A 27784-nucleotide genomic window follows, 5' to 3' on the forward strand; every position below is an offset into this window, starting at 1 on the left:
ATCTGTGGATCCCAAACTCATTTTCTCATTCCCCTCACCTTTTAAATAGTTCTTGCCCTGCTTCTAGTATTGTGAGGAGAATAAAATAAAAAATGCAAAACCCAGCATGAGCATAGCCAAACTATGTACAGTATTGCTAACTGCAAGCATTCAAAAATAATGAAATTTTCCTAAAAATACTGAGATTTTTAAAAAAATACATGAGGGAGGTATGTGATTTCTGGTTTTACAGCTTTGCTCTGGAGTTATATGGGCTAGCCACTTTTTAAAATTTTTAAATAAAAGCTGAAATCCTCACATAATCACATGATTCCAGGAGCCTGGGACTTTAAGAAAAACACCAAATATAATGAGAGTTGGTAATCCTGCATGTGTATAAGAGCGTGCTGTAAACTCACAGTACAAATGTATCTAAAATTATGGTGCAAATCAGCTTTGCCATCACAAAAAATAAATGTAAATCTCATGATTGGGGGTACATCCAAAAGTTAGAAGTACATTTCAGAATAAAGTTTTGATGCCTCTCTTTCTTTATGACCTGCTGCCGTGACACAATCAGCCTTCCGCAATAGGCCCTGCCGTTGATCTTCCTCCTTGCAAATCCTCATCCCCTTTGTGTGTTGTTATCACCTTGCATGGAATAAACCAGTGGTCTGCGACTCCCCTCCAGAGGTCCACTCTCCTCTCTGTTGTTTTCAAAGGAAATGCCACTGCCCCCACTCCCAAATTCAGCATGGTCTCTGGTGGAGGAGGTGTTTAGTATGACGAGGGAATTTGCGTAAAAGGCATCTGAGTGAGTCATTGCTAGGGAAAACTCAAGGTTCAAGCAAATGGAAAAGTAAGAGATGCTATGATTTTCCTACATTTTTTTTTCATTTGACTGATTTAAAAGGAGCACACGTTATATGGACACTCCCTCTGATAAATAAGTCAAACTGACTTGTGCTAATCCTCCTGACCACAAGGGTTAGGTTCAGATCGAGAAGACATACCAAATAACTTCATCCACTTGACTTCCATGATGTAATCAATTCCAGTTCAAAATTAGAAATACACTATTAAAAGCTGCTGAAGGTATTCTGACATCCAGATAATGCAAATCCTTCCTTGCCCAGTTTAGAAACTTTATCAATACAAATCATTTTGTATAAAAAAACCAAGAACAACAACAACAACAAAAACACTCCTGTTTGAGGAAGATCTATGTCTTTTAAAAACAGGCAAGTTCAGGGAGATTTTAATTTCACATAGAATGCTTCATCTGGTGGTAGCAGCAGGAATCACAGGCATACAGATATTTTTCAGGATTGCTGGATATTTGTTTATGGATCTTCAACTATTGAGAAAACAATGACAATCCCACAATTTATTTTTCAGAAACTATGGGTTGGAGGTGAGAGGAAGCATTTCCTATCTTTTTTTGAGTTGATACAGTATTGATGTATCACCCTATTGATCCCACTCTGGCAAATGAAAAACAAGACAAAATCAAGGAAAGGCAGAAGTTATCTACAGTCAGGCTCGTTTTCAAGTTACTCTGTGAAACAAGACTTTTTCTATGCTAATACCATCACAATTTTGTATTGAAACAATAATTAAATGCAGCGAGTGTAGCCAATTCTCATAATAGGTGTGTGCTTGCGCATGCGCTGTAGGTATTTATATGCCACATATTTTGGGAGTGATGTTCATGTGTGAAATTGCAGAGCCATGAGATATATTGTATTTATCAGGCACCTTTGACCATCTCAGCTGCACTCTGCTCACTAATCCATTTTCCTGCAGTTTAGCTCTAACATTCCAAATTTCTGAGCAGCATCAAAAAGTCACCATTTAAAAAAAAAATGCTAAAGGTTCAACCCTACAGAGATGGAAATGGAACCTCACCTTCCTCCCCAGTGGGTCCCACAGCATTTGCCTGTAGCCTAGGAAGGCTAGTTATCAGATCTGTGTATTTTATAGAGGCCTAGTTTTGAAATTTTTCCATCCAGATCTCCTAGTTTCTAATTTTCTTTCCTTAAATGTCTATGTCCAACTGGCTCATCATTTCTCTATATATCCAGTTAGTGGATCATTTGTAGGGAGGGGGCAGAAGAGGAGAAGAGGAAAATAAATTAGTTGTATTTTCCCTGTTCCTCTCTCTAATGGATTAGTTCCCTCCATGTCATTTTCTAAGACTATGTAGATCACTAGTGGGATGGCTGTGACTTAAGCAACTTAATTTTGTTGGACAAAAGTGATAATTAGTAGCAAATGCTATTTGTCTATTGATCGGTAAGACGGGGAAAAAGTTGCCATAAGATTCTTCAATTTTTGCACCTTAAGCTTTTGAGGGAAGGGCCAGTCAATGAATGAAGGCAATAGATTTGGGTCTTGAGCATTAACAGATCAATTTGAAATGTTGCACTATTGTGGAGTAGGCACAGATTGTGTTGTGTCTGAATACTGACCATTCAGTGTTTTATCAGAGCTAATTGAATAAGAAGAAATGGCATGAGGTGAGCAAGACCTTCTGAGTGCAACTGAAATATTTTAATTACCAGACAAGTAAGCTTGCACTTCCCTTCTATTACTTTCCTGTAGCATGTTATAACTGTATACACAAGTTTATAGTCAACAGCATATATATCACAGTCTACTGTCATTAACAGTCATCTGTAAAGAACTTGTGTGGGCTATAAAATCACAAACCAAAGCTACTAATTCTCCAGTGAATTTGTAAAAGCCACGTTCACTTATTTACAGGGAAGTTAACTACAATTTGGAGACTTCACTGGAAACTTAAGCTAACATCCTAGTAATTTACAAGACAAGCTGCAGGAGGATTTGGTCTTAAAAACCAGAGAAGACATAGTACTAAGAAGAGGAGGATTACTGCAGCTCCATTGTGGATAATTTAACAATTTCCCCAAGATTGTATAAATCTTAATACATCCCAAAGCTCAGACTCCCAAGCTGGTAGTGAATAATTGCCGCTTATTGGCCTGCTGGGCACAAAGTTAGGAAGTCCATGATTAAGGGCTGGGACAGTGATGGAAGAGGACTAAAGCAGAACTTTTGCAACTCAGAACTCAATAAAAGGAAAACGTGGCTCTGTGTTCTGCCATCTCAGAACTGCGGAGGGGAATTCTCTACTTGAGTGGGTGAAATTTCATTTGTGCTTCAAAGCCACAAACTTGGGGTAATCCTACCTGTTCCTTTTCTTTCTCACCTCAGTTCTGGTCTCTTGCCAGATATCGTCACTGCAGTATCTATAACGTATCTAAAATGCACACCTTCCCACTGCTAAAATGCTTGGCACGTACCATCATTCTTTCTGTCACCTGTTCATCTGATTAAGATTGTAAACTCTGTGAGGCAGGAGTGTGTTTTCTTTTATTTCTGTGTAATGCCTTATTCAGACACTGAGGGACGCTCAGATGAGCAGCCCCTTACTCAGTGAGTAGTCTCATTGTTTTCATAGAGTGAGGTACTTAGTGTTGCCACCTCTGGCAATTTTTCTGCTAGTCTCGTGATACATGGTGTGGTTCTTAAAGCTACAGCTCCTAGAGGCATGTGATAAGGTGAGAATCTCAGCATTCATTTTTAAAAAAGCCTAAGTTTCTAGCACTCAAGGTTGTGGCGAAAAGCTTGAAAACACGACCCATGTGCACCTTAAAGACTCATAAACTAAAAGGCAAATAAAAAGAACACATTATTTTAAAGCTAATCTTATGATTTTGCGGGGCCTAATTCATGTTTTTAAAGTGCTTGGGATTGGCAATACAGGGTATTAAACTGTACCATACTTAAGGATGGCAAAATCTACTATATAAAACAAAATATAGCAAAATAAACATAAAAAATAAAGTTTGAGGCTGCAGCAACAGCAGTTAAATATCTTAGTTTTATTCTAATGCATTCAGTTTTCAACCTTTCTCTTTATTTATTAGCTCTGAATTCCAATTTGTTTTGAAAAATTAAGAATTTTACTTTTGATCTGAATGCACAGTAGTTAAAATATTTCCAATTTTCCTTCACCATCTGCTCTCTGAAGCATTAAGATACTGGAGTCTGTTATGTGGAATTTCATTCATACACAGCAGGTCTATAAAAGGTTAGTTGACTTTTCTTCCCCTTCTCCTTAGCAATTTTCTAGTGCTACTGATGTAAGAAGTTAATTTTTTATTCTTAATATTTCCCTTGTGGCAATCCATTCTCCCAGTCTTTTCCCCCTCTGTTTCTCTGACGTAATTGCAATTTTTGTCAGCACATAAATAACAAACAGTAAGTAGTTAACTAGGATAGATGTTATTTTGTTTACTAAGAGTTTCTTTTCTATCCTGATGCCCCATTTTTTCCTGTAATTGGCCTATTTGGCTATTTGGTCAGGCAGTTGTTTATAGAGGCTGATATTATTACCATTTAGTGGTTAATTTGAAATATCTTTGTCTTACTACACTGAGGACATTTACCTGGATAAAAAGAACATCCAGATTTCTACTGATCCTGTGCTATGGAGAAAATTCAATGAAAACAACAAACAGTTTGGGGTTTCAGCTGTGTGTAAAGATGCAGATGTAGAAAACTTCCTGATTTCTGTGCAGGTAATTGCAGGGAAGAGAAGAATGTTTGCTGAAGAACTTTTTTCATTTTGTCTCTTCAGTGGTGAATTAGTTGCATGATATTGGATTATTTACTCTCCATCTACTGGAAATATTTACTGCTTTGCAAGTAAGCTTTTTTCAAGGACATCATATGCTTTTCCAGCAGGATTTAGATATTGGAAACATCCGAAGCAACTCTCAAACATGAGAGGGGTACAGAACACTGAAACAATGTGCTAGCCTGGCTAAAACTTAAAACTATCTTGTAAAGTTGACTCTGATATGACACACCAATCCAATTCAGAACAAAAGTCCTGAAGAGACATTCTTCAGCATGCAATGGCAGTTACAAAGTTTAAGTACTCATGGGCTTGGCTTCCATGGTCAAGATGAAGTATTAAGATCCAAAATCTATGGAAAAGATTTGGGGATTTTTGAGCTAATCTTACAGTTTGATCCATGTCTGGCTGACCAACTTGCTAAATTTGGACAGAAGGAGAAAGGTAAGGCCTCCTACCTGTCCTCAACTCTAGGTGTAAAATTCATTGAATTGATGGGGAAAAAATTAAAAATACCATAACAAGATAATTTCAGCAAGCTAAGTATTTCTCTGTAATTGTTGATTCATCTCCTGATTTCACACTTGTAGACCTGCTCATATTCATCTTCTGATTTCTCAATTTCTGAAGGGCGAAATAATTGACTTTCAGCCACTTGAGAACTACACAGGGGCAAACCACGCTGAAGCTGTGCTCACTATGATAAAACAACTTAGGTTTCGATGTATCTAACTGCTGTGTGTGATAATACTGGTAATATGGCTGCTCATTACAATGGTCTGCAGACCCATCTATCATGAAAAACCCACCAGTAGAGTATGTGCCATGCACACTACATATTCCCTATATTTAGTTGGAGTCAACCATGTTAACAATTGCTCAGATGCACATATTGATGGAAAACTATTTTTCACAATTTAAATGCTGACACTAGCCAGAGATACACAATTGTTCAACTGAAGAAGAGCTCTGTAGCTCAAAAACTGGTCTCTTTCACCAACAGAAGTGGTCCAATAAAATATATTACCTCACCCACTTTGTCTCTCTAATAGTCTGGGACCAACATCATTACAACAACACTGCAAATCTCAAAAGTTTGTCAGCTGCACAATGGTGGTGTCATTCCAATTCTACCAATGCACTGTATCAGAACTAAAGCAGTATTCGACAAGCCTTAGAAGAGCTGTCAAAAAGTACAAATCAGGATCCTGACACTCATTTAAATGCAGCTTCTTTTCAGAAGAAAATGGAACAACCGGAGACCTCTTTCATGGCACGCTTTTGGAACACTGCTTTGGCGGTTCAAATTACAGCATCTAGCCCCAGAAAATCGAAGTACTGCTGTTAGTTTGCTGTGCTTGCTGGAAATATTTGTAGTGAGGTGGCATGACCAGTTTGAGGATTTTGAATTCAGCACACACAAAATGTACAGACCTACTTTTCAGTACCATCCACATGAGTTGTGTCATGAAAAGAAAATAGTTTGAGGGCGAGTCTGAAGAAATAAAATCAGTATTGTAAAGAAGCCATCCATTTTGCATTGACATATTTTTGTCATAATTGACAAACTTATAGTTTGTCTACATCACTGACTGGATGCTTACAGTGCGCTGTGTGAACGCTTTGGAATCCTGTTTAAACTGAATTTAGTGGATCTCCATGAAGTTTGCAGATATGCAGCAAAATTTGCTGCAGTTTATCCTTCAGACTTGGACCAAAATTTTCCTGATGAACTGTTTCAGCTTCACTTCATTGCACAAAATGAGACAGATAAGTCACCGTAAGTACTCTATCAGATGATATGGTACAATCAACTTTAGTCTACATTTCCTAATATGTCCACTGAATATTTCTCACCCTTCTCATGACTAATTATGAAGGAAGGCAGTCATTTTTTAAATTGTTTGGAATAAAATATAAACTGAGATCCACAATGCAGCAAAGCTGTTTGGATGCTTTGTCCCTCTTGGCAGCAGACTCAGAGTTGGTCCAAAAAATGAGCTTTGATGACCTAATTCCTGACTTTCGTTTGCTTAAAGCAGTGGTCCCCAAACTTTTGGGGTTGTGTCCCCCTTCTTACCTGGTCCACGTCTCTCCCTACCCCCCCAGTAGCTGCAATTGGGAGCTGGAGCCGAGAGCAGGGCCAAAGCTGTGGTCAGGAGCCAGGGCCCAAGGCCCAGGCTGCAGCTCGGGCCAGGGTGGGGGCTCGAGCTGCAGCCACAGGGTCGGGGCGAGGAATGGGACTCTGGCCGTGACTGAGAGCCGGGACCAGCCAGGAGCAAGGCACGGGGCTGTAGCTGGGAGCTGAGGCTGTGGCTGCAGTCAGAGGGCAAAGCTAGAGCAGAGATGGGGACAGAGCAAGACTGGGTGGCGCTTTCTCCGCACCTGGCCCAGACCCCACCACGCCTCCCCAAAGGTTCCTTCCCGCCCTCCTAGGAAGGCACGCCCTCACAGTTTGGGGACCTCTGGCTCAAAGCTAGGAAGAAAACAGTTACATTAAAAGAAAAAGATATTAATTGTTTTTTATTGCTTTTAACTTCAGAAAAATTCCCATAGCAAAGAGATTTTATGTTTTATTCACCTATCAGATGCACTCACTACATTGTTATTAAACGTTGTGTAAATTTGTTACTATATTTCACAGTTATTTGTGTTTAAAATGAATTGTATTATCTCTACAACTATTGTTTGCTGTTATATCTTTATCAAAACCAAAAATTGTATCTTCATAATATATTTTAAAAGCTTGAAGAATAAACCAAATTATAATTTGGGCTGTTTGTTGAACTCAAAGTGTGTTAATATGAAGTATTACATTTATATGAAATATCACACAGTAGAACAGTGCATATTGGATCTCCAAAGGTAGCTGTTTTGCTACCAATGCCTATTTTTGCTTTTCTGTAAATTGTTTTGGAGAAGAACTGGAAAAACAAAATCTGCGCAAAATTGGGTAGTGAGTTTAGGTGATTATAAATTCCACTTTAATAAATACTTTATTTATTTTCCACTGCACTTGGCCTCAGCTGTACTCTGTACTCAAAATCAAATTTTTCTGTTTCTGCTCAGCTGTAGTGAATTCATTATCTTTTTTCTCTGTCAGTGCTTTCACAGAATTGTTAAGGCATTTAATGTCTAAACTGATGCATAGTATCAAGCAGGCTGTGTTTCTGTGGGAACCTGTTAGCTGTAAATTCTAATTTTTAGCTAAATATAATTCTTCATGTCTGGCTATGTTGCTTGTGTTGTTCCCTTATTCTGTTAATTCTTTGAATGACATGTTGTTAATCATCTCAGGAAAATTTAAGTATTTCATAATAGGGCTTCAGTATATTCTCTGTCCTGGACCCCGAGAGGTCTTAATCTGGTCCTGCTTAGTAGGTAGTTGGAATATCAGAATGAGGGGTCAAAGGGTGAGTAGGCTGTGCAGGGATTGGGGAAAAGGAAGGAGAAAGGAATCACAGTGTTCCCAGAGACAGAATAGGGCCAAAAGGGCCTAAGGAATTTAAGAAATTGATCATTGGAAAGGGAAAAAGAAAATTTCTCTAGTTGGACAATAGAGAGAGAGGAAAAAAAGAGAAAGGGAAAATACTTATGACAAATAATTTGTAGAATTCTTCAAAAATAATCTTTATACTACATTAAGTACAAAACTCAGCACAGCCACAATTAGAACCTCCATAATTGACATGCATAATTATAAAGTACATGTCATTGCTTCTTTATATATCAGTCCATAAGAATCATATAGTGCAGTCATCTTGCTCTCACTCATGCACGTACATCCTTGCCCCTCACTTCCCTTTCATTCACCCATATATGTCCTCCCTGGAATATTTGTGGTTTCAAGAATGTTTGTGAACCCTAGAGTCCTTTATCCTCAGGCCAGCGTTTGGGGTTCTGACTATTTAAGCTTTGGGGATAATCCATAGATTTATTTTACTCAGTGGTGATGTGATTCAGTAAACTGAATGTTTTGGTTCTCTGTGTTGAGTTCTGTTATTAAATATTTTGCAGTGTACATAAAAGTGGGAAAAGGGATGGACTATCTAAAGAAAACCTTTTGTTACGTGGATGTACTGTTAGGAACACAGAAGAGGTTACAGGGATAGTAATCTATGCAGGTAAAAGACTGCTTTTCTCTTTTACTTTACATGTTAACTTGATAGTTTCCTTAGACTGTTATCAAGTATCTATATTATATTGTTTAATATTATTGCTTCTGCAGGGCACGAGACCAAAGCTTTGTTAAATAACAGTGGACCACGTTACAAGCGCAGTAAGCTTGAAAGACAGATGAATATTGATGTCCTTTGGTGTGTCCTCATACTTATAGTCATGTGTCTATTTTCAGCCATTGGTAAGTTATTTTTAAAAATAGAAGTTAAAGACCAAACTCTATCTGAGAGTCACATGCTTTGCTTTACAAATTCAAAAATATGCATCTTCTGTCTCTTGATTCAGGTATCTACTTCTCTATGTAAAGATTTTTTTCTTTTTTGTAATAAACATCAGCTTAGTACATAAGCACATCCAAATAGTAATCTTTTAATAACAATCAACAATATTCTATTACTAGAGAAAATTAGACAACTATAGGGTCAGACTCTGCCACCTTTAGTAGCAATGAGTAACGCATTACTGCAAAAGTAGTATCTTTGAAATCAACTCATCATGACTAAGGGTGGCAGAATTTGGCACATACTTAGTCAATTGCCAAGGTAATGTATGAACATGGAGTAAACATAATTAGTACAATACCATTCACTTAGGTCTATTAGATTAAAACCAGGACGCATAATACACAATATTAACCCAACATGCTTAAGTATCCAAAATGATAATATTAGAAATGATATAAAGTCCAAATTCAAATGACAAGTCAAAGAAAAGACTACCATTGACTTCCATGGAATTGTAACTGACATAGAAAATGTTAACAAAAATAGAGGAGCAGGGGTAAGGTGTGTGTGTGTGTGTGTTGCTTTTAAATTCCATGTTTTATAATGTTTGGGTTTTGTTCTGGATGTGTGTCCATTGTACATAAGCTCTGGAATTTCTTCTGTGTTATTTTAACGCTCTTAATTGTGTCTTTTTCCAGCTGTTGGTAAATCCTGTTTGAAGAAGAAAGATGAGGGCCAAACACCACTCTATTATTCATGCTTTGTTCTCTCTGAGTTCAAAGGGAGCCTCGCACATTCAAAAACAGCATTTCACCCTAATGATTTTCAATTTTTTTAAAAGTAGAATCCTAGTAACAGAAGCCTTTCTTTTTTTTCCCAGTTGTTAAAATGAGTTGTGTGACCCCATAAAATTCTTATCAATATTGTCTATAAAATATGAACTAAAATGAGAAGCCAAGATGTTAAAAAGTGACTAGAGATCTGGGGTTTCTCAATTTTGGGGAGCCCAGCTTGAAAAGGGCCCTGATTTTTCAGAGTGCTAAACACCCACCCTCTGAAAACCAAGCCCCTTTAAGACATTGCCATAAGTTGGGAGTCCATAAATTTGTGGCATCCAGAATCGCTAGATCTTTCGAAAATCAGAACATTTAGTAAAAAGAAACTTGATATAGTCCATTGCAAGAGGAGAATTTTTAGTATTTTTACTCTAAAATATTTAAAATAGTGATAGACACATCAGGACAGAAATAATGTCAATCTTAGCACTGTTGAAAAATATTTAGTGAGACAATGATATTTTTATTTATTTATGATGTCAATGTGGGAACAAGGAGCAGCTTAGAAACAAAGGATTTTTTTAAAGGTCTTTAGCTCTTTTTTTTTTGCTGCTTTATGACATATAAAGAGTAGGACCTGAAAGATTGTTAGGTTTTGGGGTGGAAGTTAAGGTATTGGGTTTTTTCTGCTTGTTTTTAATATCAAATATATCGGAAATACAGCAGAACTTCAGAGTTACGAACATGTCAGGATGGAGGTTGTTCGTAACTCTGAAATGTTTGTAACTCTGAACAAAAGGTTATGGTTCTTTCAAAAATTTACAACTGAACCTTGATATAATACAGCTTTGAAACTTTACTGTGCAGAAGAAAAATGCTGCTTTTAACCATCTTAGTTTAAATGTAACAAGCACAGAAACAGTTTCCTTTCCTTATCAAATCCTTTTTTTTTAACTTTCCTTTTATTTTTTTAGTAGTGTATGTTTAACACAGTAATGTGCTGTATTTTTTTTTCATATCTGCTGCTGCCTGATTGTGTTCTTCCAGTTCCAAATGAGGTGTGTGGTTGATTGGTCAATTTGTAACTCTGGTGTTCATAACTCTGAGGTTCTACTGTATCAACTCAGGTCTTTCCTGGCTGTTCTGGGAGGACCTGTTGTATGTCTCAGAGGATATGTATTCATTATTCTGACACCCTAATTAAAAGGGTGGGATTGCTGTATCTTTGGTAAAGACATCATTTCTCCAAAATGTTAATACTTCCCTTGCATTAAATAGGAATTAACAAAGAAAGACAAAAAACAAAGAGTTTGAAATAGTCTGACTAAAATCTTTTCCTCTCTCAGTTACTCAGCTTCTATTCTTTAGACTCTTGTGATGGCCACCATTTCACTAGTTCTCCAGTCATCATGGTGTCTTCTAGGGCAGACAAGACCTGAATTTTCAGTGTATAAAATACATATTAAAAAAAACACCTTTCAGGCCTTTCTCATAAATCATAACAAAGCAAGAAAAAGGCACAAGCCCTTTATTTTTTCCTTTCCAGATTGCTTTTAAGGACAAATGCATACAAAATAAACCCATGTTTTTTAATTTCTTGGTGTTAATTTGAGTTTTCATCTATTTCAACTCTTCTGCAGGTCATGGCCTTTGGGTGTGGCAACATGGTGAGAAGAAACCAGTTTTTGATGTTCCAGGGTCTGATGGAAACTATTTATCCCCAGCTCTAGCTGCAGTATATTCATTTTTGACAATGATAATAGTTTTTCAGGTAACAAAGTTGTCCATACTGTGTTCTGTGTTCACAGTTTAGTGATAGTAATGATTATAGAGAGGGAGAAAGTGACCCATTTGTCCCATCAAGGCACTTAAGGAGCTAATTAAGTATTTAAAATGTAATGCAATTAGATACAATACAATTAAAGCATGAAAAATGGGGAATAAAATATTATATAGCTAGAAAAATAAAGGAGCTTCATTAATGTGAAAACAGCACTGAAAAAATAAAGGGGTAGATGCTTAGCTGTTGTAAATTGTCATCACTCCATTGACTTTAATGGAGCTGTGAAAATTCACACCTGCTGAGGTTCTGTCCCAAACATTTTAGGTGGTTTTTTGTAAAAAGCAGGATGGGTTTCAGATGAGGAAGGTGCCTGTTGGGGAGGAACAAACTTCATTCTCTGTGGGACACCATGCTGCAAAAGCTTGGAGGAACACCTAGAACAAGGTTCCTGGAGGTGAACTGGAATTTAACCCTTTAAAAGCACCAAACTGGTTAGAATTTATACAGAAGATAAATGACTAGAGTTGTCATCACTCAGCACCTGTACAAAGGAGGTGAATATTGGGTAGTGGAGCGGGAGAAAGGCTTCTGATAGTGAGATCAACTATGTTTTTTAATACTGTGGTGTGTCAAGTGAAGTGTGGAAGCCTATGTCTTTGGGGACATGTAAAATTAGAGCTGACACAGCACTAGAAAATAGCACACTAGTGAAGGGAACAATCTTGCACTGAAGAGGGATGGATTTAAATAACTAGGCTTTTGCCATTTCTAGCTTACGATTTTAATGTACCAAGGTTTTTGGGGGGCTTTTTTCTGTTAAGGAAAACTCAAAACAGAGTTATTTAAATGTACACCCTTTGTTTAAACAGCCACACTTGATGCTTATATATGTGCTGTAATTCACCCCACAAGTCTGATTCTAAACCAAGAATTTCTGCACTGAAAAACATCTGCAAGGCAATATTCAACTATAAATTATGTCTTTCGTGGATTTCTGAAAATCACTAAGAAACTGCTGAAATTTTTTTCTGGAAATCCCGCAGAGCATAACACTTTGTTCAGCAATTACAAAATGTGTTCTTCATTTGGCTGAACTGCTGCTCAAAAACTGCAACCGAAAAGATTGCTTTCTCTGCAGAACCTTCCCTCATTCATTCATTTTACCTCTCCTGTTCCTGGAATGCTAATTCAGTGACAGCCTGTTATTTACACAGATAAAATTTGGGAGCTACTCATCCCTTATTTGATGCATGATGTTCTTTTGTATTTGCGGGATTCTGACTGTACTGTATGTTTCCCTTTCTTCTTTTCCTTTCCTAGCTTCTTTCAAGCTCATCTTATTAGCCTGAAAACATTTGCTTCTGTCCAAGCCTTGATAATCACTCTTCCAGACATAATTATGGATTTCAGCTCTACAATTTCACCATAGGCTTTCCTAATCTGTCCCAGTAAACTTTTTGCGAACATTTTAATTACTTTACGATACTGACTCTAAGCCTATTAAACTCTTGTCCTGGTAGGTAAGTATAGCACATACACTCTTTGTGATTTTAGTCTGCTATAAAGTTGATTAGATTATACCAATTCAATATAATATCAATGCCACTATTTTTTCCTAATTAGTGTGTTTATGTATTTTAGGTTCTGATTCCGATTTCTTTGTATGTATCCATTGAAATAGTTAAAGTATGCCAAGTATTCTTCATTCATCAAGATAAGGATTTATATGATGAAGAGACAGACTCTCAGCTGCAGTGTCGAGCTTTAAACATCACAGAAGACTTAGGGCAGATGCAGTATATATTCTCAGACAAGACTGGAACTCTTACTGAAAATAAGATGGTTTTCCGAAGATGCACTGTGTCTGGCATAGAATATTCCCACGATGCTAATGGTAAATTGATACCTTGTTTGCTGACCAATGGTTTTACTTCAACTGGTTTTCACTCACCAAAAAAGTTGCTGTGATTTTAAAGTAAACAACAAATTGTGTAGGATTTGTGATATGTGCACCAACACAGACACCAATCACAATGATGGTTGTAAAATTAGCTATAATTTGATATCTGTTCATTTGGGAATTATAATCTTACCAAGGATTGTACGAGATCTTGAGTGTGTTGTCAAGGTTGCTGTTCTCTGTAGGTTTAGGCTCTATCCAGCATTGCATTTAAGAACATGCTTAACTTTAAGCACATGAATAATACCATTGATATCAATGAGACTACTCGTGTGCGCTTAAGTACATTGCTGGATCTGTCCCTTATTGTGTAACCTCGCTCAAGATAGTCAGTGTCAAGAACAGAATATGAGCAAGGCTATTAGTGTAGCTTTCATGTTAACATAATAGCACAGTCTGGTGTAATAATATTTCATCTCTTTTAGCATTATCCTGTTCACTTCAGGGCCCCTGTGTGATGGGTATCTCTGTGTTAATATTCTTTTGCTGCCAAACAAATACTGTAACTGAACAGAACATCCTCAAATAGCTGACTTTTGAAGCATTAAAAAGTAATTCATTACCACAAGGGAATAAGGTTCCCTCTAGTTGTCACCCATGTGTCATCTCATCAACCTCTTAAAATTATTAAGTGACTTCCTATTTTGTGATTTTGTGTAATTTGTATTAAGCTATTTTCCCCCTAACATTTTAGCTGTATCCTTTGGGAATTGAAAGTTGTTAAGTTCTCAAATCATATTCTCTTTGTGTACTTGATATCTACTATACTGGCTTTCTAAATGCAGTAATTAAGTATATTAGCCTGCAGTACATTATACTTTCCTTGAAGTGCATTTGAGGAGTTCAGCTAACACACCAGAAATGGAACAACAGGTACTTATTAAAGGTGAACTGTAAACTTTAAAGCCATTTAAAATTGTATGAGATCCCAAGTTAGTAACAGAATATTGTGGAGGCTTAAATTACACAGTGACTTTACTTTTAAAAAGAAATATTTTAAAATTGTCGTAATATATTGGACGTACACCAATTTTCTGGAGAAGAAATCAGTGCACTTAACAAAGGTAGTGGGATATTATTATTAACCCTATGTTACAGATGGGAAAACTAAGAAAGAGAGAAGTTGCAACTTCCCCAAGGGCTTGCAGTGAGTCAGAGACACAAGTGGAATTAGAATCTACAGCACATCTCCTGACTCCCAGTTCTGCACACTAAACAGTAGACTGTACTGCTTCTCTTCATTCTTCTTGTTTACCTGCCACCCTCTGATTTCAGGATGTACTGTGTCCCTTCCAAGAGTTAATATTACAGTTAACTAAAACAGTGCAGGAAGGGCTGTATTTTTATAAGTTAGATTACACCAGGTGATGCAAGGCAAATACAGAACCCTGAACTTGGGTCTTGATGGGTAAGTAAAGAAGAAATTAAGTGTCAAATATTTTATCTTACAATGTGTTATCATTGTCAAGTCTACCCATGCTTTTCTTTAGCGTTTTGGGATTACAATATAAATGTTAGAAAATAATAAAAACAAAACAGTGAAACTGACCATACACAAAATTATCAAATACACAAAGCAAATAAAATAATAGTTTTTTTCTCTTTATCTGCTCTCATTTACAGGCATCTTTGTGCTCACTTGTAATTCTAGTTGTTACAGATTTTTCAGATTTAAATGTGATTTTTAAGTCGACAATTCCCTTTAATCATATTTTCTGAATCTTTCATTTTCTCTTCTCTATATAAAGTTATCTTGCACTAATTCTTTGCCTTTCTATGTATAAATGGTCATAATTTTCATTTTATTCTCCATTTTCAGGATCAATGACACAGTAAACAAGTGTTCTCACTTGAGATTTTTTTAGCGATTTTTTTAGCGATTTTTTTATTCTTCAGGCCCATTCTTTCTGTGAAGTTACTCCACTGATATCTTGTCTTCCCACCTGCTGATTATCCACTAGTTTAGGTCACATAATACCCCTCATGCAACTGTTTCTCCTGGCATTAAGAACATCTATAACATTTTATGTTCTTGAGTATAAATACAAAAGGATTTGTAGGAAGCCCTTCCATTACACATACCAGAAACCAGCAATCCCACCATGTTGTATTTGGGATATATTTAATAACTGATTCTGTCCATCTATCCCAGTCAGTTCTATTTGTGAATTAAAATGAAGTTTAGAGAACTCTAAAATCTGCCAGTCTTGCCACTTATGCAAATTTAAAACATACTGAGTATTAAGGACCCAGCAAACCAAACAAAATCCACCCGCCTTTCTGCATAATCGTATCTATTGTTTTTTAAAGGTTCGTGTCTTTTTCTATTAATCATAATATTTCTTTCAGTCATAGTAATTTGACACTAGGAATCAAACTGTGAGTAGTCTGTGAAGTGATGAGATAAATGTAAAAATCATTGCAAGAGCTGATCTAAAACTGTTACATCAATGTCTTGATTATGATGCTGGAATCCACAATTCATTTTCTGTTATGGTGCCTTGCAGGAGTGAATATTCTTAGACTAGGAATTCTAATCTGAGGTTTTCGTTTGAGCGTGTTATATAGGAATGTAATACAGTGGTACCTGGTAACTCATGTAGTAGACTGGGTACAGTCTTCTCTCCTTTCTTTCATGATTTGTGGCATGTTACAAACTCTGTTCACACCCCAAAAATTCATCCAAAGGTTCTGTCATTTTTTTTTCCTGACTTTATCTAGGTTCTTATAGTATCTGAGCACCTTCCAGCAATGCATTAAGCAGTGTAATAATGATTGTCACATGTGCTTTGTATTCTCTCTCATCCTCTCCTCACTGGGAAAGTTCTGTGTACAGTGCAGAATTTTGTTTTGGCAGGATTTTGTTTTTAGTTTAAGGTAAACACTGCCCTGTTTTTATATCAGGGAAACCAAGGTTGAAATAAAATGAGAGTCCTGTGGCACCTTCAAGACTAACAAATTTATTTGGGCATAAGCTTTCGTGGGCAGAAACCCACTTTGTCAGATGCATCTCTGATAACTTCCAGAAAGATTGGAAGGTCTTCAGTTCATAGTTTGATGTGCTCCTTTTAGTTGTAAATCCACAGTCCAGAGAATCAGAGCACGAAAGAGGCAAAATGGAATTGTTCCAGGTGTCTTTTATACCCTTTGCCATGTGCCTGGAAATGTACTGGTTCAAAACACAGCTCACAGCCTCTGTTTGTGGAAAGTTACTGTTCCAAGATGGAGTCCAGGGTCACATGAGAATGTCACCTGTCCTTACATGGCTTGTTGACTCAAAGGGGGTAGACATTGGCCATATCCGTGCTAAGGTATCCACAGGAAGACTTACTGGACAGGATGAATTTCTTCTGTGGCTCATAGAAGAGTTGAGTGTCCTTAATGGGCAATCAAGCTTGAAAAGTTCATTCATAGTGTGCTGGCTAGACTGAATGTAAACTACCTTGTGGGTATTACCCCAGGAACAAACACAGTTGTGATACAGATATATAGCCAATATTCATAACTTCAGATACAAAAATGATACATGAATATAAACAGGATAATCATACTTAGCAAATCAGAACTTTTCCATTGACACCTTACATGAAATACTTTGTACAAGACGTGTTGTGATTGTCTAACAGTGGCAATATCAGTTATATACAGTGTCATATTTCAGTCATACAGCATCACAGAAGTCTAGTGATGAGGTGGAATTTTCCATCACTGCTCTTTGGGAGCTTTCTGCCAGGAAGGACTTAAACAATTTTAGCACATTTCCCTGGTCCCCTTCAACTTCTCTCAGGTGGGAGAGTAATATCTCATGGCTGACAATATCAAAAGCTCAAAAGAGGTCCAGGAGGATGAGAACGGAAGCCTGTTTTCTATCCATTGACAGCAGGAGATTATCCATGTCACTAAAGCTTTTTGCATCCCACATCCTGGCCTGAATCCAGATTGTGCTGGGTTTAGGATATTAGCTTCAATTAGATGAGCTTATAGTTGGCCTTTAGCTAGCTTTTCCATGTACTTGCTGAGTAACGGGAGATTAGACTCTGGTCAGTAGTTAGCTAGTACTGATATATCCAGAGTGGGTTTCTTCAGTGTTGGTCAAGCTATTGTGTGTTTGGAGGAAGGAAAGATTTCTTCCCTGAATAAGGCATTGCCTCTTTCAATCAGGAGTGGCACCAGTTGCTCGTGACTCTTTCACCAGCCACAAAAGTTGTGACAGACTGACAATATCCTGCAACATTCTGGACAAACCTTGTGGAATTAAGATAAACTTTATTGAATTAAGTTAAACCATACTGAGTTAGGTTTGATGCCCGTGGAGTCCATTTTATTAAAGACAATTGTGTATGTGTTATTGTGGAATTGTACATAACTCCTCTAGAAGGAGGGGAATGCTAATGTAATTCCTCTGGTTAATTCTCAGCCTGGCATCTGCCCCAGATGTTTTTCCAAAGGCTAACTTTATAGCAGACTTGACTAGGATTGCGGTCACAATTTTTCTAATGTTAGTTTTTCACTGTGTATGGAATGATTGACTGCCCAAGTCCAGGTTTCTTTTTCAGGTAGTGTCCCTGTCGATACTCCACAGTTGGTGTGTCTGCATCCCTGCACTGCTGATCGGAGAACTTTGGTAGCAGTGTCCATTGGGCCCGCACATGCGCTGTCTCTACTCATGCTCTGCCACAAGGCTAGACAACATGCATGGGCTAATCATCCTCACTTCCTTCCCAACCGCAGCTGGCCAGGGTATGCTCAGCTCTTCGGGCTTCAAGAATGCCGCACTTGCAGCGAGACGATCCCAGTTGCAGACAAGTACTCACAGGGCATCTGCTGCCTCAAGCGATGGCCACATCCAACAAAAGTGTTCCCTCTGCCAGCAAGTCCAACCTGAGATCTCGCAAGGACAGAGAGCTGTGCCAGAAAATCATCTTTATGGAGGCTGCTCTCTGACTCCAGCCCTCTGGCTGGCATGAATCTTCCCTTTGAAGATCTTCAACTTTGAAGGATAGTGGGTTGAAGAAAGGGTCCGGGGACTCCTCTTATAAGTCAAAAAGAGTGGGAAGTCCTCTAAGCAAGCCCAGGTATAACTGAAAGTGATAACCATCTCGCTCAGTATCCTTGGCACCACCAGCACCAAGATCATCCGTCTCCCCTGGCGACCATTGGTGTCCAGTACCATTGATAGCCCATTGGACCCTTTGGGCCTGGGCACCGAATCTTTGGTACAGAGAGATGAGAGAGAGAGAGAGATAAGAGACAGAAAGAAAGCCCTAAGATGCTCCCAGTATGCGAGCTGCTGTTGGTACCATCAGAGGCATCGGCCCATCCAGCATCAGAGAGATCAGTACAGGCAAGATCTCTATCCCCCTCGGCACTGCCACCGAAGCCGGGACACTCGGTACCAGCTGAATGCCATGGTCGAATAAAGGTTATTTTCCTGCAATCATGCCATGCCCCTCTGTTGTCAAGTGAGGGATTGGCCAGTGAGCCAGAAGGACTTTCTCAGTACACTTCCAAAGCTCCATAGGGGACCCAATATCAACAGAGTCCAGGAATGCACCACCAGATGGCACTGCTACCATCTTGATACGGCCACCCGTGGGCACCTCCGGCCATTCTGGGACCCCTCGTCAGTGCCTCGACAGCCTGCCTCAGAGAGACCAAGCATCGCCTGAGAACCTTCCAGGCATGCTTGATGGCCACAGCATTGTGGACCTCAGAATCTCCAGAAGTGGAGGAACAGGTAGACACAGAAGAGGACGTAACACCCAAGGCCATATCCTCTTCTTTGCATAATGAAGCAATCATGCCATCGCTTCCTTCCATGATGGACGACTTCCATTTGTTCCAAGAGCTGATGAAAAGAGTGACTGACACCCTCCACATACCACTGGAGGAGGTTAAAGATACACACCACCAGCTCATCGATATCCTCCATGCTTCAACTGCTTCCAAAATCGTCTTCCCAATTAATGAGGCCATCCTTGACCCAGCTAAGATGGTGTGGCAAACCCCAGCTTCAGTAGCTCTGACATGCAAGTGGGCAGACAAAAAATATTATGTCCCTGCGAAGGAAACGGAGTTTCTGTTCATCCACCCTCCACCCAGTTCCATTCTGGTGGATGCTGTGAACGCTCATGGCCGACAACATCACGCTAGGACAAATACCTATGACAGAGATTAGAAGCACCTTGATCTCTTTGGTAGAAAGACATGCTCCTCGGCCACCTTACAGTTTCAAATTGCCAACTACCAGGTGCTCACAACAAAGTACAACTACACGAATTACAATAAATTGCACAACTTTATTGATAAACTGCCGGAGAGCTCTCAGGACTCCTTCAGGGCCATCATCCAGGAAGGCAATTGGTATAAAAAACACATGTGCAGTCAGCCCTTGATGCCACTGACTAAGGTGCCAGGACCATCTCCACAGATGGGTGTTGTGGGCTCCACCTCTTGGGATTCCTGAAGGAGGTGCAGACCACAGTGGAGGACTCCCATTTGAGAGTGTCAAGCTCTTTGTGAAGAAGACTGACACCTCCCTCCACTCCTTCAAGGATTCCAGGGCCACTCTCAGGTCACTGGGAATCTACACACTGCGACAAAAGAGACATTTCAGCTCTCAATACCAACAGAAGCCTTATTCATCCCAATTCCCATCACAATGGCACTATGAGCCCCAAAAGAAGAAAGGGAAATTCCCCTAACAGAAGCCTTCAGGCTCCCAGTTCTCGACTAAGCCACTTGCCCCTAATAACCACTGTTGACGGGCAGGTTGAGGCACCGTGAGACCTCTCCCTACTACTACCTGTGCCCATGCACTGATCTTGGGCTGTGTCCTGGAGTTAGGTTCCAAAGAATTTCCTTTTGGACCTCAGTTTATATAGTTAAAACCTGGGTTCTGCTTAGCTATACCTTAACCAATCATTTTAAACTAAAGTACTACAAAACACCAATCCTAACCCATTATGAAACAGTTCTTTAACCAATCAGACCTCACCACCTGAGTTGATTTAAATATTGAACGATTAATTATGCAACAGACAAACAATCAAAGAATCAGACAGAAATCATTCAGATAAACAATAGAGAAGTGTAAAACATAAGACAAAACAATATGAAGTGTAGATTTTACAACCACAATTGTTGATAAGTGATTCTTTGCCAGACAGAACTCTATCAAATAAAGTTTTCTTTAAACATCTTATGATCTGTCTCTTTATCTGGGGGTGGTAGGTGCTATTAAGATAGTAGCACCTTCTTAACAGTCCAATATTACATTGTGATGTAATTTAGATGGGTTGAGGATGTGAAGTTGTGACTGTTTGCTTCTTAGCTTATGCCTGCTGCTGTTGGCTTAGCCAAAGAACAAGGCCTCAGACCTTATACCATCTTTTGGCTCCACAGTATTATCACCTGTGAATAACCCAACTCCGAAGTCCCAGCCCTCCAAGGGGAAGTACTGCTTGGGTGTCACCTACGGTAGAGCACCCATGGTTTGAAGAAGAAGAAGAAGTTACTCACCTTGTGCAGTAACAATGGTCTTTGAGATGCATGTTCCTATGGGTGCTCCACTACCCACCCTCACCTGCTCTGCTTCCGAGTTCTTGCTATGACTCTACGGTACAGAAGGCACTGAGGACAGTTAGCCTGTGTGCACTGGCTAGCCTCGTGGCACAGCATGAGGAGAGACAGCACATGTGTGGGCCCAATGAATGTTGCTACCAACGTTCTCCTCTCAGCAGCGCTGGGATGCAAACACCTATAGTGGAGCACCCATAGGGGGACACATCTCGAAGAACCATTGTTACTGCACAAGGTGAGTAACTTCTTAATACCTAGGAACTCAGTCCCACAAAGCAGAAAACCCATAATTATTCATTCTTTGCATTTTTCCCCTCCTTCCAATTTCTGTGGAGAGGAAATAATCCACAGAATGGAACAGTAAAAGGGAAGCTCAAAGGAAAGAGAATGGTGAAAAGCCTAACATTTTCCACCTAGATTAGCCAAATTTCTCGGTCACTGTCTTAGGGAAAATGAGATCCCTCTTGGGACGCTGCCTGTTTGTTCTTGGTGAAGATTTCAGCAGAGCTGATGTACATCATGCAGCAAGATTACTTTCTCGGCTTTGTGTCAGTTTTGCAAGTGAACTTTTATTTTCTTGTGAGTAGATGTCTTTCCCTACCTGACCTACAGACATACTGTGCACAGTTCAAACTCACCTCACATCCATCCTGGGAATTTGGCTTTATTAATTAAAAAAAAAAAAAAAGTAAGATGATAAAGATCAACTCAAACCTTTCCCCCAGGTTTGGCTGTTGCACCTTCATGACTGCTCACCTCTCTTATGTTCACATGGGGTAAAAACTCACGTGCCTCAGGGTCCACTTAACCCTTTCCCAGCAGGATCAGCACTTGCTGATTGGGTTGGGTGTTTTGGAAACACTGTTGTAACTGATTTGTTTTTTTCATTTCATTTTCTTTTGCTTTGTGAAAAGAATAGTTTCAATCTATCCCTGATGAAGAGAGTGAAAAGCTAGAACTGTGTGGTTTAACTGTGTGTTTTTAATCCCTGTCTAAAAAACAAGCACAATAGCATTCACCATTGATGTAATTTGAGACCTTCAATAGACAGAGGATGTTTTCTCTTACTCTATGCCTAAATTCATATTTGCACTGGGAAATTCTCATAAGAATTAAAATAGTTCTCAGACCCTAGGGGAAGAAAAGGTTCAGTGAGTCTGCCTTAAGGAACTGAAGGGGAATGAAGGGGAAAACCTTGGAGCTTTCCTACCTCAGAAATAGCAATAGAGTGGGAGAAGGTTACCCAGGCAGGTGAGGCAAGGTAGAAAATGGCACAGAGTCTATTCTGAATGCCATACATTGATCTGTGTGGGGAGTAAGGGGGTCTCAGATGCACTTGTGCATGGTTAAGGGGGAATACTGATTGCACTTTACCTGGAATATATCGTCCATTGAGCTACCATGATGTTTAATGACTATCTCTTGCAGGCTGTCTAACTACCAGCATCCCAGACTGACTCCTTTAGCCTAGTACGGATGCTATAGTGTTAGTCCAGTAGAGGTTGTAGGATGATATGGAGGGTCAATTCATATTAATTAGTGAAGCATAGGGCTAAGTAAAAATAATTAAATACTAATCAAATCTCACCAACCAGTCTAGTTGATTATTAGTGTAGGATAGTTATTTTAAATACTTTATTGTTGCATTTGAATAGGACAAATATAATGGAGTTCATGGAAAAAGAACTGATTTTTTTGAGTGCTTGTTACCGGCTTAATATGAAAGATTATATAACATGAACTATATTATTGTGTAATTTGACATTCTTCAATTACATTATTGTGATTCTGAAAGGTATGTACATATTTACTTTGAATAAAGAACCTTTACAAGGGGCAAGTCCAAGGACATCAATAGTCAGTGAGTAGAAGCTGTTGACAGTGAAACCAGCCCACAACAATGTCTTTTAGGAAGTAAAGCTCATAGAAAAGGTTTCTGAATTTGAGGGGGTAAATGGGTGGGTGGATGAATGGAGAGAACATAGTGTTCCTAAATAAACATGTTTTGCACAGTAGAAGAGTTATGAACCTAAGTCATAGTGTGTAGATTAAACCACATTTCATAGTTTCTAAAACCTCTTAATACCTACCATACAAGATATAAGATTGTTTCATGAATAGCCAAAATCCTATTACGCTCTCAGAGCTCGAGCTTCATCTCGTGTACACTGGCTTAAATCTGGAGGTCCTCCATTAATATCAAAAGAATTAAATGTGTGTAAAGTGAGAATCACGTGTCTGACGTTCAACATGCTTATCAATATTATATGTGTACTGTAGTCATCTCTAGTCTGCATAAGCTATTGAAAATATTCTGTTTTCAAGAAAGATTTTCTTTGTAACTCACTTTAGTCATTCTTGACATTTTAAACCTAAGCCCCACCCGTAAACTGAAGTAGATACAAGATCAAAGTCTCAAGCACATTCTAGGAAAACACTTATTGTATGCTCCTTCTGTAAATAGAAGATTTTTTTTTTAAATAGAAGAGACAAAATCAATGAATAATTATACAGATAAGGAATGCAAAGGAAACTTTGGTACATTTTCCATGTAATGCATTTTCACTTAGCTTTTGATTTGTGTGTCTGTGGAATAAAATAATAATTAGCTCAGGGTCTGTGCTTGGAGTCATGCATTTTGAAAGATGTTTTCAAAACAGAAACTTTTCCTGGATGTGATTATAAGATCTCATATTCATTTAGAAAGTCTCAGCAAGTCAGGGATTCACCCAAAACTTCCACGGCCTGTTATTAACCAATATAGCTGGAGAAGAGCTTGACCAATTGTGTTGAAAGTTTTGTAAAGATATACAGTAATTATTTTAACCTAGCAAAGGTACATAATACAGAGGAGTATACCATTCCCTTGGCACACCCTTCAAGTGCACGTTATCAACTGTGAGAAAGATTATTGCATGTGGAAAACCTGAGACTGAGATCTTCGGCCTTGGAACCTGTTCCTGTGAGATTCCAAGTGCCCACAACTCCCATTGATTCTGCTGGGAGTTGAGGGTGTTGCTTGGAAGCTTTCAGGATGTGGTGTTCAAACGTGTCTTTGATGTTTAACGAGTTGACAATGCTACTTTGAGATGAAAACATGCTAATGAAAATGAGCATATGTTTCCCAGAGTACATTGGTGTTTGTGTGGGAGAGGAAGCAGGCAAAGTTTAATTAGAAAAATTAGTATGCATTTGCATGAAAAATTCTCACACTTTTAACAAAATGTTGGTGAAGAGCAACAAATACCTGTTGTAGCAGATATGTGAATATTTTTTCATCTAGGATTGTAATGTGCCATGTGAGTCTGCTGATACAGACTTGTGTCCTGGGCATTCTTGTGTCCCAGTGATCTGCCAGAACGACCCACGACATCCATTGACTGTCTGTACACCTTAGTACAGTCCTCAGGATTCTCTAATCTGTACTGGCGGTATTGACTGGTACTGAATTGAGGACATGCAAATGGCATTCTTGCATTCCATCCTCCTGAGGTGCAGGAAGTGCTGTGTGGCTGCAACTCAGGATCTGTCTCTTTTTGTGTATTTAGTTATTCAAAAGATTGTACAACATATAGAGCTGGATGAATAACTGATTGGAAGGGGAAGGTGCTGAGTTCTGTCGGTGCCAGGGTGCCCAAGAACCCACCAGAAGAAATAGGGGATACTCAGCACTCACCAGGGCTGGCCTGGCCAGCGATCAGGCACCCTTCAGAGATGGTGCTTCAGAGTCTTTCAGCTGATGGGCTGTGAACAGCCTCTCCCTGCGCATCAGAAAAAATGAGTGGGACACTGCTCTGTGCCACGCAGCAGCTGCCTGAGAGAGCCCAGCGGGGTGGCTGGGGGAAGTAGTTTCCCCTCCTCGTCCTGGCTGGCTGCCGGGGGCAGGGGCCAAGTGAACCAGAGCCACCCTCCTTCCCGCCCCCAGCAAGTTGTCGGTTTGCTTGGGTCCCTGTCCTGGCAGCCAACCTGGGGCAGGGAGGGGAAGCCGCTTTCCCCAGCCAAGTCCTCACAGGTAGCCGTTGTGCTGCAGAGCAGTGTCCAGGAGGGGCCAGGATTGGAAGCGGCCACCCACCCAACTGCCAGGGATAATGGCCAAATATGCAGGGGGAGGCTCACCCCCCTGTTAAGTGGGGCAGGGAGTGGGGGAGACCAGGACAGCCATTGGCGGGGAGGGGGCTGTTCTGAGACACGTAAGTCACGTGACCAGTCACTTGCCCTCCCTGCTCTCCCCTGAAACTCTACCCCCCACTGGCACCCACTGGCAACAAAATTAAATTAAATTGAAGTTGACAGCTTGTGGTGAAAGTTTTGAAAAATAAAAATAAAAAAATTCAGTTCGTTTTGAACTGAATCTGAAATGTTTCAGAATTTACAATGAATCAAAAAATCTGTTTTGGGTTTGTTTCAGAGCGGGGATTCTAATCTGGGTCTCCCACATCCCACGTGAGTGGCCTACTCTCTGGGCTAAAGGTTATCAGTTGGGGGGCTGGCATCATATTCACCTACTACTACTCCTCTTCTTCTGGCCATTTTGTGAATGACTGAAACTTCTTGTCAAATTTGTGAAAAGTTTCAAGTCTACCGAAACTACATTTTTTGTCAAAAAAACTATCCTTCTGAAAAAATCTTGCCTAGCTTTACTGACATACAACGCCAATAGTGGTATCCTATATACTGTATGCCATCTGATTTCAATTCATGTGGCTGCTTTCTGAGAGATGAAGTTTGTTTTGAAAATTACACTGGATTGTAGTTTTTTTTTTAAATCTTAGCTGTATTAAAAGAAAGTACACAATAAATTCAGTTAAATGTAATGCAATGTTTTCTTAATGAATGTTTAATGGAAAAAAATTTAGTGTTATCCTGCTTGCATATTAAGTCGCTAAATAATGAACTTATATGATAGTGATTTAGTACATGGCAATTGGGAAAGCCTGACTGGTTACACCTGAGAATTTATAGAAAGTGAAGACTTCAGTACATAATGGATACTATGCATCTGCATTTAGTACACTGTGCATAATTATACTCTGGTTTCTGTGAGTATAATGAAAGCCTTTTCAGTTAATACCTGATGAATGGATAAATGTTAGTAATAAATGCCTGTCTAATGAAAGAAAAGATTTGATTTACAAAACAGGAAAACTCTGAAACAAACATAATTCTGTGTACATATTGTGCTCTGCAGTACTCAACTAACAGAATCAAGCCATTGCAACCATCAGATTAATAGCAGTTTTGTATCCTACAGCGTTAATAAACAACACAGAGAATGAGGTTTCAAAAATCTTTGTTGATGGCCTGTTGCGGTTTATTATCTATTGTACTTTTACTTAGCATTGTCATGTTCGTTTTGTTCAGGGTTTCATTCAGAGCAGAAGGATGGTCCAATGATTAGCCTAAAATTTGGGAACCTAGGTTCCTGACCCTGCTTTGCCACAGACTTTCTATGTGAATTTGAGCAAGTCACTTAGCATTTCTGTGCCTCGGTTCTCCATTTGTGAAATAGGAAGATTGTGAGGTGTTCAGATATTATGCTAATGAGGGCTTTATAAGGATCATCAATAGATTCATTCTGAAATTTTCATGGGCAGAAATACATGAGAGAAAATTTCCCAACCTTTGCTGGAGGACAGTAAGGTTTGTTTGTTTTTTCCTTCATAGACCATAACTGACAAGCAATTTTTTGCATAGTTTTAGCAAGAAAAACATTAGATTTTATAATGGGCGTCAATGGATTTGTGAGCTACTGGAAGAGTCTAATAGCCTTGTCACACGGAGCTGAAGATGAGGCACGCAGTGTACTGAATTAAATTGCTAATTATTTTATCTGCCTTAGTCAATAGATATTGTTGTTCAATTAAGACTAGCCCCTGTTATACTGTAAAAACAGCCTCATTCATTCTCATAGTAAAATGCAGTATAATAACTAAATCTAGACCACACAGAGAAAGTTTTAGCCACCACTACTCTTTCTGTCTTCCTCCTCTCTACAAAATGTGTAATCTTACACTTTGTGTATTTTTATCAATAGCCAGACGTCTAGCCATGTACCAGGAAGCTGATTCCGAGGAGGAAGAAACAGGGGCTAAAGGAGGAACATTATCCCAGAGGGACAGTATTGGCAGTCATCAGAGCATTAAGGTTGTCCACAGAACCCTGAGTACGAAATCCCACCGACGCACCGGCAGCAGAGCTGAAGCAAAAAGAGCAAGCATTCTCTCCAAGCACACTGCATTCAGTAGCCCAATGGTTAGTTGTGAGCAACAAATGCTCTTTGCTCTGTATCTTCTGCAGTCACAGTTGCTTTCAAGGGAAAAGATCTTGGCTTTTTCCTTTTCATCACAGTTTTTATGTTAAAAACAACAAAGTAGGAAGAGATTTTATCTAAAAAGTCATCCCTCTAGGCTCCAAGTTCATAAAGATAAACTGAAACCTTTGTGTTTCATCCCTTTGTTTACAGCGATTGATGTTAGATTGAGGATTAAAATCAAGGGTTCTAGTGGGCTACGTACACATTTTTTTAATCTTAGTTTTTGGGAAGTAGTGATTTACAAATGCATGAATAATAAGTACTGGATTGGGGACTGTGACATTAATATATTCAGATCTGCACTGTAATTGCAAACGTAAATC

At 39.1% G+C, this 27784-nt stretch overlaps 1 protein-coding gene across 1 annotated transcript in view; it reads left to right on the top strand.

The window, feature by feature from the left end:
• Positions 1 to 27784, top strand: part of ATP10A (ATPase phospholipid transporting 10A (putative)) — a 125839-nt gene that overhangs the window by 66392 nt on the left and 31663 nt on the right. The window contains exons 4-8 of the mRNA XM_067559986.1: positions 8663 to 8769; positions 8874 to 9005; positions 11465 to 11595; positions 13249 to 13501; positions 27183 to 27400. Of these exons, the coding sequence (XP_067416087.1) occupies positions 8663 to 8769; positions 8874 to 9005; positions 11465 to 11595; positions 13249 to 13501; positions 27183 to 27400 (841 nt within the window). The remainder of the gene's footprint in view (positions 1 to 8662; positions 8770 to 8873; positions 9006 to 11464; positions 11596 to 13248; positions 13502 to 27182; positions 27401 to 27784) is intronic.

Source organism: Emydura macquarii, unplaced genomic scaffold, assembly GCF_026122565.2.
Source record: "Emydura macquarii macquarii isolate MOO-44397 ecotype Brisbane River unplaced genomic scaffold, CSIRO-AGI_Emac_v2 contig_2207, whole genome shotgun sequence".
Classification (NCBI taxonomy): Eukaryota; Metazoa; Chordata; order Testudines; family Chelidae; genus Emydura; species Emydura macquarii.